Here is an 11,984-nt window from a genome sequence, read left to right on the forward strand (position 1 = left end):
CGTGGGGTATAGCACTACTTCTGGAACAGGTATGCTCTTCACCCAGTAAAGAAGATAAAACACATAGGGCAGAAATGAAGAGAATACGTGGCTATGGCTAGAAGACAGTATATGAATAGGCCAAGGGCAGTCTGCATGGGCAGAAAACATCCAGGGGAAGCACCTTGGATTTAGAACAAGATAGCCAAGCAAAAACATCTTTGGGGGGTGGGGAGAAGCCCCTTGGTATACATTGGAATATGTCAAGTGCAGTCCATCTGGGCAGAAAACATCCAGTAGAAGTGCCTTGCATAATATACATAGTGCCATAATGTGTGTATAATAGGCAGCATAATGACGACAGCCCTCTTCTCATTGAGTGAGTACATAAGGCTATGAGATTTTGTTATTGTACAAAACCCATCTGTGATGAAACCTCCATGGTCCACCACTCTAGCAAATGGGAACTGGAAATGGCAAGGATCCCTGTGCTCCACTAGAAGAAAGGGGGGAGAGATGTGCCAGTAGAACAACCTACTAGAGACAGTACAATGGGTGTCTGTGTTTCCCTATTTTGAAAAGCAGAAAGACCCAGATTGTAAGAATAACAGGGCAGTATGGATGGACAAATATCCCTATCTGCTTTACTCATGAAGTCCATGAGTTACAGTCCTCAGGATATATATAGATACACAATGAGAAAAGCATCCAGTGGTCTTACAGAAACACCCCATCTCCACGGTGAGTGTTATAAAGATATAGAGTAAATGCTAGTACAAAACTATTCAGCATACCTGACCAGGCAACAACCACCACCAGGTGAGATCCAGAAATGCAAAGGAAAACAACTGTTTCTGAAATGGTACAAAAAAAAAGGATGCATAAGTGAAACCAAAATGTCAACTTGGTGGAAACTTCTTCATCTGCCAAGTGAAAATTCAAATTCATAAGTCCAGTTGGACTTTTAAAAAAAATAATAGTGAAAGAACTACTAAATGAACAAGTAATTCCAACTAAAACTAGCAAAAAAACACAAAAATGAAGCAAAATTTGCTTGAAGAACAACTGAATACACACATCTGAACACTGTAGTGCCAATCAAGAAAGTGAGAATTGCGCTGCAATGGTAGAGGGAGCTACCTGAACTAGTATAGAGAGTGCAATGGGATTGGTGGAGAGTGGTCACATGCTCAACACATGTTGCTGCAATGATGCAAAAAATATAGGGGTATAAAAGACTGGTGCACTGTTCATAAGACTTACCGATGCCTAGAGAGCAAATGAAGGTTGAGATAGCTATTGGTGAGAGGAGGTAGTACTGTTTCGGAGGTAATATTTTTCCATATATATATATATATTTATACATTATCAAACTTATTAAATATGCCAAAAAATTAAAGAAATATACAGATTGGCTTGCTTAAAAATTCAGATCATTTAAAAAAAAATTATCTTGCCATACTACTAGTATAAGGTATTTGGTCTTTATAAAATATGTTATACACGTTCTGCTACCTTGACAATCTTACATCTCTACACTATAGTTTCATACTTTGTGAGCCACTACTAGTGTTGACACTGTCCATAGCTAAGGCTTCAAATACTTCAAAGTCTTCTTTCCTTACTCTGACAACATTGTTCTTTGATCCCATTCCATTGTCACAAATTGGCTTAATAAAATATAAAGCATAATTAATAATGAAACATTTAATGTCTTATAATACTAAAAAATCAAATATTGTAACAGAAAATGTTCAAGTTTATAATATCTAATCATAAGCATAAAATACTAAAGGTTTTTAATTTCCTCGTTAATTTTACTCATAACGAGAATTCAGCATAAATCTAATATATCGCAATTGTTTTTTTTCAAAAGTTTGCTGTGAAGACATACCTACGTCAAAAAACAAACAACAATGTTCCTACTCAGAAAAAAACATCTAAAACAAATATAGCACCAAAGTATGGGGTCCTAAAAACAAGATTGAAACCTGGCTCAGATTTCATCATGGCATAATCTCACAGACACAAGTCTAGTGTAGTGACTGAGCAATTAAAGTTTTCTCAGTGTTACCTATTAAAATAATTTTGTGTATTTGAATTAATGATATATATATATATATATATACACATAATTTAAGAACAACGAGGGATCTGTTGGTCCACCTAGGCTGTCCCCGCCACTAAAATAAACCTTAAAAATAATAATAAAATACTCAAAGACAGCCCTTATCATTCAAATATTTATCAAGCTTACCCTTAAACTCTCTTAAATAAGTTGCATCTACCACATCTGAAGGCAACCTATTCCAAAGGTCAACAACCCTGATAAACAACTTAAGCTGTCTTAGCTGAAGATGACTCTTATCCTACCCAAACTTATAAGTACCCTAGTCTTAACACTCTAACCATTAATTACGAAAAAAGGTGATACATCAACACTATTAATTCCCTTAAAAATCTTAAACACTTCAATCAGATCCCCTCTAACTCTTATTTTTTCAAAGAAAGCAAGTTCATAATTCAAAGACCCTAACATATTCTTGTATGACAACCTTTCCATCCCAGGTATCATCCTAGTAGCCCTCCTCTGAACCTTTTCCAGTAATGCAATGTCCTTTCTAAAGTAATGATTTGTTTGTTTGTTTTGAATTTTGTGCAAAGCTACATGAGGGCTATCTGCGCTAGCCATCCCTAATTTAGCAGTGAAAGACTAGAGGGAAGGCAGCTAGTCATCACCACCCACTGACAACTCTTTGGCTACTCTTTTTTACCTATGAATAGTGGGATTGACCATCACATTATAATGCCCACATGGCTGAAAGGGCGAGCATGTTTGGTGGGATGGGGATTTGAAACTGTGACCCTCAGATTGCAAATCGAGCACCCTAACCACCTGGCCCTGGCTAAAGTAGGGAGTCCAAGAGTAAATACAATACTCCAAATGTAGCCTAGCCAATGACTTATACAATGACATTATAATCTCTTTAGACTTGTATTCAATATTTCTGTAAATATAACCTAAAATCCTATTTGTCCTACCACTAGCAACGGCACACTGCTTGTATAGCTTAAGAGACTAATGAATCAAAACATGAAGATGATTTTCTCCCACAACACTGTTAAGGTTATTCCCATTCAAATTGTGACATCTTACATGCATTACCTTGCATTTATTATAATAATCTTCCATTTACTTGCCCAACTCCCCAAATCCTTTTGTAAAGCAGTAGCATCCTTCTTACAGCCAGCAACACCCAAAACTTTAATGTGATCAGCAAATTTAAATAATCTATTAACATTCCTTCATCTATATCATTAATGTAAATAAAAAAAAACAAAGGTCCTAACACTGAAACCAGAGGAATGCCACTCACGACAATAATCAAGTTTGGCTGAACTCAATTTATAACAACCCTCTGCTTTCTCACATCTATTCAGTTTTCTACTCAATGAGCCAACCTATCCCCCACAGCTACAAAGAAATGTTTTTCAAAAAGCCTTTCATGTTGCACCTTACCAAATGCTTTCTGAAAATCTCAATGTACCAAATCCATGCCTGTACCCTCATCTACATAAACAGTAACCTCTTCAAAGAATGTCAAAAGATTAGTAAGGCAAGATTTTCTCCTAGTGAAACCATGCTGACTATCCAACAAAATTTTAAGCTTTCCTAAATGATTTTGTAAAGCATCTTCAACAAAACTTTTCCCACCATTAATTTAAGACTAAAAGGCCTAACTTACTAGGAAATTTTTTATCACCTCCCTTGAAAATGGAGTAACATTAGCCAGCTTTCTATCTTCTGGCATCTGCCCACAATTCAAAAACTTAAAAAAAAAATAGTAGCAAGTGGCTCACATATTCAACCCTTAACCTCTTTAAAAATCCTTGGGAAATATTATATGGCTCAGGAGCTTTATCATAATTTAAACTTCCCAATTCTTTCTTAACAACCTCAGAATCAATATGATCATCTTGTTTCCCTCAACTGTTCAAGATAAGGAATATTGCTTAAATATTCATTAGCTATCTCATAATCATAAGATATGAGACTTTCTGTATCATCCCTGAAAGGTTCTATTCCCATCCTAACATTTTGTTTACCCTAAATATGTTAAAAGAAATCATTACTATTAATTTTTACGTTTTCAGCCAACCATTTTTCATGTTTTTATTTTCTAATTTCCCATTTGTCCAACTCTCTTTATCTTCTATAATTCTCTAAATCTCCCATCATAGCAGTCAATTTAAACTTCTTATGCTTCTAATGGTTTTTGTCTTTTATATTCTTTGTGAGCAAATTCATTCTTTTTACTTGCAGTCACCTTTTCTTTTCTGTAACGAACATGTCTATCCCGAATAGTTAAAAATTTACTTTTAAAAGTTTTCTATACTAGATTGGTATGTCCAGTTAATTCAGCTGTCCAGTTCGCAGCAGACAATTCTTGTCACATCCCTTCAAAAAATTTTTTTTTAATTTGGAACCAAAATTTCATTATTCCTCATTTCCATGTGCAGCAAAATATCAAACCTAACTGGATAATGATCATGTATACCCAGATGTTCCCCAATCTCCACTTCAACCATTTCTATATTAAAAGTTAACAATAAATCTAAACTATCATTGTTCCTTGTAGGTTCACTAGCCACTTGTTGAAGAACCACCTTGAACATGTTTGTAAAACCTATCTCCCTCATGATTTGACTTTAATATTTCCTAATCTATATACTTTAAATTAAAAACCCATACAATTACGACCTCACGAACAACAGTATCATCTCGTTGTAGTTTCTCATTAATTTCATCAGTTTCATCTGGTGGTCTGAAACAAATTCCAACTAAAAAAGCCTTCTCACCTTATAACCACTAAAACAACAAATAAATAGCTTCAATCTCATTACTATTAGCTTTAATATTTTCAAACTGAACATTTTAAATATAAAGCCACTCTTCCCCTCTCTTTAGTACTCTATCCCTATTAAACAATCTATAACCCTGAATTTCCAAGAAATTTCTGTCATCATAATTGTCTACATTTAACCAGGTTTCAGTGATTCCCATTACATCAAAATCTTCATTATATGTTTCTAATTTCTTGTAAAGCCTTCCAACAAAGTTTTTATCTTATTTGTTTTGCTTCAAGAAACACTGTATGCAGTTTCACTGTGCTTAAGATCGCTAGTATATAATAGAAATAACTATTTTACCTTACCATAAAATATAAACATGGTGACTTTTCTAAATTGTCAATTAAAATATTTCTTGTATTATATTTAATAAGCTTTTAAGATTCTACTCTATATCTTGAAATAACTTTACATACTTTACAACTATGTTTTATATTTATATTTTAACTTTGAATGTAAAATAAAAACTGAACATCATCTTAGAACTTTCTAGGCCTATCTTAACATCATGTACCCTCTAACTAACATACAAAATTAAAAATATGGGTTACAACAATTTATTGCAAACAGTTTTTTCAATTATTTCCAACTGTATAAGTTAACATGGCTTTTAGTTTAGTGGAGACTCGTGTATAGATTGCAACAAGGGGATAAAAGCTTAGCTCAGTAATATGCGATTATAAGAAACGATTTTTGTGAAGAACTACAACAATAACGTTTCTGTAAGTCATACAAAAACATGGTTTATCATTTTACTTCATTTGAATTAAGATATTTTAGCATAATAGGAAATGTTTGTGTTTAACAAGATCAGGTTGAGAGTTGCTGGCTTAATTAGAACATTTTGAATGTGACTGTGTTAACTTTCGTTTTAAACGACAAAGCTTTTGTTTGTTAGGCCATGTTTAAATTATGTCTTATTGGCTTTAGTAGACAAAGAAAACCATTGAAAACTAAAAATGTACATACAAATGAATATAAAACAGAAAGTCAGTGTGTTTTCATAAAGTATTTGGATCTGTGTTAGCTATCATGCTTATCGCATTATCTGGTACAAGTTGATATTACATTAATCCCAGTATTGTTAGAAATGTTGGAATGTCATTTGTAACACAGGCCTACAACATGTTATGACAGTGTTCAAGCTTGTTGAGCCATTAAAGGAGGAAATAAGCTAATTTGTGATTGGAATGTGGACTGGATGTTGAATTATTTTGAGGAGATAATTTTAAAAAACCTGTCCAAAAAATAATAATGTTACAATAAAATGTTTAGATTACTACCATATTACTTATCAACACTGAGATATAGGTAATTTACATAATTCTATGAACATGGAGGTTGAGGAAATGTGATTGGCTAAAATCTCTAAAATTATATTTATATTGGTGGCATTTTGTTCAAAACTATTTGACTTTCCATTTAGGGTGCTATGCTTGCCGTTTTATTCTAAAAATAAATTCAGGAAATTTACAAACACTAATGTTTTCATTCAGAGCCCACTCAAATCAATCGAATATCAAAAATTGCATTTTAAAATGTTTTTATGTTTAAAATTAAATAAATAAAAATTTCATTGAATACATGAAACACGTACAATAAAAAGTTTACGAGAGAATGACTACAAGTTTATTTTCCATAAATCTTTTTATACAACGGTATAATTTTGTCCTCAGACAATCGGTGCCAAAGGGTTAATATGAACAAACACTAAAAACTTCCTTACAGGTACCATATTGTTATAACGCATCAGACTATTTGCCACATCAGGCTATTTGCTTTGTCCATCAAGGGGAATTGAGGTAGCTTTACATATCTGAAGTCTTACCTCTGTCCCACTGGGGTGGGGTCATTCACACATATAAAAACATAGTTTTGATTGAAGATTCAAGGAAAGTAGTTTACAAGTATTTTCTATTAAAATATAACAAGAACTCCTATTTATCTACACAACAGTTTTTGGAAAACCTAGGATTAAACATTTTCCACCAGTTTCTTACCTCATTAGGATTATGATGCCATTGACCATCTACTAGAAATTTGTACTGATGTTCACCTTCTGCTAAATCCAGTATCAGGACACAGTCTCCGTGGCTTGTGGATAAGAAATGTCATTCAATTTCAAAATCAAGTATTTATTGAGCTCCAAGTTAACTACATGTATCTGGTCAATTTCAATGCTAGTTTTGGATTTATATTTTTTAAAGCCATGGGTAGATTAAAGCCATTAAATAACTACAAACTTAATATTCAATAACTCTCATTTAACAATACTTAATGCTTATCTATATAATGGATGTTAACCCCCAAAAATGCTTAAAACTGCAAAGAATATCTCAGAATATACTCCACAATGCCTCAAATGAGCAATAAATTTCCTAAATATACAATTGTGGCTTTAAAAACAATCTAAACAACAAAAATTTATGTAAATCATGCCTTCCATCTGGAGTTGCCACCAAAATTTTACACACATTATTATGTGCAAAAGTAGCTTAACACAGATTATAAACTATTGTAATTTTTGTTTATCATCATTTACATAAATTCAGAAGCTCATTTTTATTTAAAACTGAAATGGATGAACATCTTAAATGGATTCAGTTACATGTGAATTCAATATTTATTAAAATATCTTTTGTTGGTTTTCTAAAAACAACGACAGCAAAATTTACAATCTTTTTTTTTTTACAGCAGGTGCTCTCAAATCCATAGGCTCAAAAGAGGTCACAAAAAGAGTTGAAAAGATACAACAAATCTCTCCAATTTTTTCTTAAGTACTAACATGTAGTATGGTTTTGATACAGGGAAACATTTCTTTCCAGGTTGTTCCAGATTTTTGTGCAAAAATACAAAAAGGCTATCTGTGCATAATTATCTGTGATTCTGAAACAACATACTTAAGAAAAGACACCTAGAAAAACACATCTACTACCAATGCTTGGGCTGTTCTTGTCTCACCAAATAGTGAGAATTGACTATCACTCTTATGGTGCACTCACAGACCAAAAGTACAGAGCTCATTTTTGAGGCCACAACACACAAACCATGAATCCTCAGATTCACTGACTATGTCACACCAGCCTTTCATTTTAGTGTATTACATGTCTTGTGATTGAGTATTTTAAAGTTATGGAATAATGAAAAAATAAACTGTATGTATAGTACTCAGTAATTATTCTGGCTTTTTTTTAGTTATTCTTTGTTGATTTTTAGTTACTTGGCAAAATGGGGTCTTAGTTGTTAACCCTCACAAAAAGGGATTCTAGAATATATTTCAGAACCCAATTTTAGTTAAACATGGCTTTATCTTTGATTTTCTAATGACGCAACCACTTACAATCATCCTTTTTTCCTTGTTAATGAAACTGAACTTCTATTATTAATTATTAACTGACATAGCTATTTCCAACAAATATCCCTTTTAAAGTCATTATAAATTTAAAACACAGACAACTAGCTTATTCCAACATCTATTTAGACAGCTACTTTGTATAACATAAATTTTATTATTTACCTATGGATCATCTTTATGGGTTCCCAGTTGCTAAAGGTTCCACTCAGGTAAACTTCCTTCCCTCCTAATTCCCATTTGAAAACAGTCGGCAATGTTGTCTCACTCTGGTTGACACCAATTGGTAAAGTGTTGGTACTTGTACTTAAATCCACTTCCTGTGATATTTAAATAGGTAATACAGTATTACATCACTAACTGTATAACTGTCTTTCACATATTATTTATGTGAAAGTACATTTTCAAAAAAATAAATAACTATTCCAGCCTTGAGTTTGTGTGTATATTTTGTACTTATGGCAAAGCTACTAGGGCTATCTTCTGATGTCTTTAGATTTGAGCTACTGACCAGATAGAAGGCAACCAGTCAGAAGCAGCCACTATCCATGCTAAGGGATTGACTGTCATTCTTATAATGCAGCCACAGATTAAAGCGTGAGGACTATTTTATGATATCACATGGAATTGAATCTGGCTTACAAACTCTAATATTCAGAGTTGAGTAATTAGTTGAATTTCTTATTCAATTAATCATTGGTCTCATTAAATGATTACATTCAACTAATTGATTATTCTCATGAGACAAGACACTTGAAATAATAGTAAATAGTAATAATCAGAAACACTAATTTCAATTAGTTGATTATTTTGTTGAGTCATGACACAAATCAATTAAGCTGAACAATAATGAATTAACCGAAAATAATAATGATAAATCATAATGTCAATATTTCAATTACTTGGATATTTGGATTTAGTAAAAACACTAATTTTAATTAATAGATAATTTTCATGACAATCAATTTAATTGTAATTTCAGTTGATTGTTTAGTTTACATGATGTTAATTGATGTAATCAATTTTATTAATTAACTGTCCAATTCTATTTACCACAGGACTAACCAACATCTCCAATGTGTTAATGGCCACCAAAAATAACATCCATCTGAAATATCCACAATTTCACCGACTACGTACAAAGAAAAATTATCACGGATAATCTATTTAATTCAAAACATAATATCTGTTTCTCCTTATAACCACAAATGTTTTATTTTAAATATTATTTTTAAACTGTGACAGTGTACCGAATAAGAAAAAGCAAAATGTAAGACTTTTGATTTTATAGCTTTTATTACGAAAGCATAAATTGTAAAACTTCATAATCACAAAATGAAAAACTCTGAATAAAATTATATGTTTATATATAAATACTAACTAAGAATAATGACTCTACATTAATATGTATATGCTTATTATAAGTAATATGCATAAATGTAATAAAATCAAAATCTAAAACACTGTTTTACTTTGAAATATCTATATCCTTGCTAGTTCATTATATTAAAAAAATGTAGAAAAATTGTAATATATGTATAAGGAGTGGGGGAGGCATTGTTTCAACAATTCAGCCACAAATGGACCTTGCCTTATCCCAAGTCAATTATTCACATTAAATTGGTGAGTAAACCGAAACTGTTTGACTTTTATTTTTATATGGTGTGTAGGTGGGTGCAACAAGCTGCATGTTTAGAAAGAGTGACATCATGAAAAAAAGTCTGTGCACCACTAACCTATATTTTTCTTTTGTGAAAATTCAATAAGGATTACTAAAATTCAATGATGCTTACTCTGTACACAATTTCAGCATCATTCTAAACCTCAACAATATATAACTAAATACACAAATATACACAGACAAAAATTAAAAAAATGTTTGAGTATTAACTGGATTTTGTTAAACCAACACTTCCTTAATTATACCCTTATATATTTTGGTTTTCATTTATACAATATACAATTACTTGTACACGTGATCCAGTATTTTGTTTTGTTTTTTACTTATGGTTGTTGAAAGGTTTAGGTGGTCAAGGTCTTTCAACTCTTGCAGCAGGAAGTGTAATTTTATAAATCTTTCCACAACCTACACAGCCATACTAGTAAAAAGACACATACAAAATCTTGATATACTAAAACTACAACATAAAATGTAATTTGCAGAAAAATACGTGTCAAACATTCATAAATAAAAACACCCATAAGCTGTTTTCAGACAATGACTTATTTTTGTAATGATTCTAAAGAAGAAAGATGTATCCTTGAAATCACTAGAGTTAAATATATTTGAAAGAAATATAATTTCAAAGTGTTTTAAATTACCTTAGGAGAACCAGGAAAATCCTCAACATCATCTACTGATGGCTGATATATTATCTTGTTTTTCTTTCCAGTTTCATAGTTCTTTTCATCTCTGCTAGGGGATGTTGGTGCACACTCTGTATCAGAAGAATAAGCTCTGTCTCGTTTTCCAGAACCCGTATTACCCATCTTTTTTTAAGTGGTTTCTGGATTGATTAAAACTGCTTGGATTTTCCTAAGCTCAGCTGCATTTTGTGAAACTCTGAAAAGTAAAAAATAACTTAAATTTTAAATTATTCCAATACATTATTTCATGTTGATGAGTATTGAATAATCTCGCTAAATATAAAAAAGGACTTTACATGTGTCACAAAAATATATTAAAATTTAACGTTAACACAAACTTAATACACAAGTTTGTCTAGAATTTTTTAGTCAATGAACTTTGATATTTTTTCAAATTTGCATTTTTTTTTGTGAATATTAGGGCTACAGCAAGTTTATTGGACATTCCTTAATGTTTGGTGTTAGGGTTGATTAGTCTTTTAAGCCATCCAAGCAAGTGCTGTTGTGTTAGAACAAACAGGATTTTAGGCTGTATCTATATAAATATTGAAATTTGAATACAAGTCTAAAGGTTAGACCTCATTTGGGTATTATCTCTTGTCTTAGGCTTCTTACCTTATGAAGGGCATTGAATTGTTTTAAAATTTTCAAACTCAAAGGAGGGCTAGTACTAATATTATACCCAAGATAGAAAGGTTGTCACAGGAGGGCAGGTTAAAATCTCTGAAATTATTTTCTCTTCAAGAAAGAAGATACATGAGGGATCTTATTCTTACTAAAGTTACTGAGAATGTCAGTGAGATGTTAAGATTGTTATTATATATACTTAAACTGTAACTTAAAGTAAACCTAATGTTAAAGAGAGAAAGTAATTCAGTATAAGAGCCAAATAAATACAATTGTAAAGTAAAATATTAGATTTTCGTAAAAAAATAAATTGAGTATTCCTCTTAAAACACAGCTATATAGTATACTAGTTTTTACTACCATTTCCAAACAACTGACACTACGGTCACATACATAGACAACTGATACTGAGATCAATCGGTCACTTTCAGAGTTAGTTATTACTTACCCAGTAGAGGCCGCCACGTAATAAGAGGGAAAAAAATGTCCCGAAAATGTACTTTAATCATAATATTTGTAAAATAAACATTGATTGAAAATTAAAGCAGTGATACGTAGCACACTGTAAAATAATTTAATTCTGGAAGATTCAAATAAATAGTCGTTAAAAATAAACACCAGTTCGTGTGGGGTGGTAACCAATACTATAATAATCAACTGGCAAACAACTGTATAGCTGAAGAAGAAAATGCCAATGTTCTGTCGAAACATATATAGTATTGTTACGTCTCTGTTCGTTTGATAATTT

The 11,984-nt window shown here is 31.8% G+C and overlaps 1 protein-coding gene across 2 annotated transcripts in view; it reads right to left on the bottom strand.

Annotated features, from left to right (window-relative positions):
* LOC106464425 (5'-AMP-activated protein kinase subunit beta-2-like) overlaps positions 1-11,659 on the bottom strand; it is a 19,662-nt gene extending 8,003 nt beyond the window's left edge. The window contains exons 1-5 of one of the 2 annotated variants that reach the window (XM_013924560.2): positions 11,597-11,659; positions 10,565-10,805; positions 8,408-8,562; positions 6,891-6,984; positions 1,532-1,649 (exon numbers count right to left, since the gene is read on the bottom strand). In XM_013924560.2, the coding sequence (XP_013780014.1) occupies positions 1,532-1,649; positions 6,891-6,984; positions 8,408-8,562; positions 10,565-10,732 (535 nt within the window). In that variant the 5' untranslated portion in view covers positions 10,733-10,805; positions 11,597-11,659. The remainder of the gene's footprint in view (positions 1-1,531; positions 1,650-6,890; positions 6,985-8,407; positions 8,563-10,564; positions 10,806-11,596) is intronic. The other variant, XM_013924561.2, reaches the window with a different exon arrangement.
* Positions 11,660-11,984: the final 325 nt, after the last annotated feature.

The sequence above is a fragment of the Limulus polyphemus genome, unplaced genomic scaffold (assembly GCF_000517525.1).
Source record: "Limulus polyphemus unplaced genomic scaffold, Limulus_polyphemus-2.1.2 Scaffold1648, whole genome shotgun sequence".
Taxonomy (NCBI): domain Eukaryota; kingdom Metazoa; phylum Arthropoda; class Merostomata; order Xiphosura; family Limulidae; genus Limulus; species Limulus polyphemus.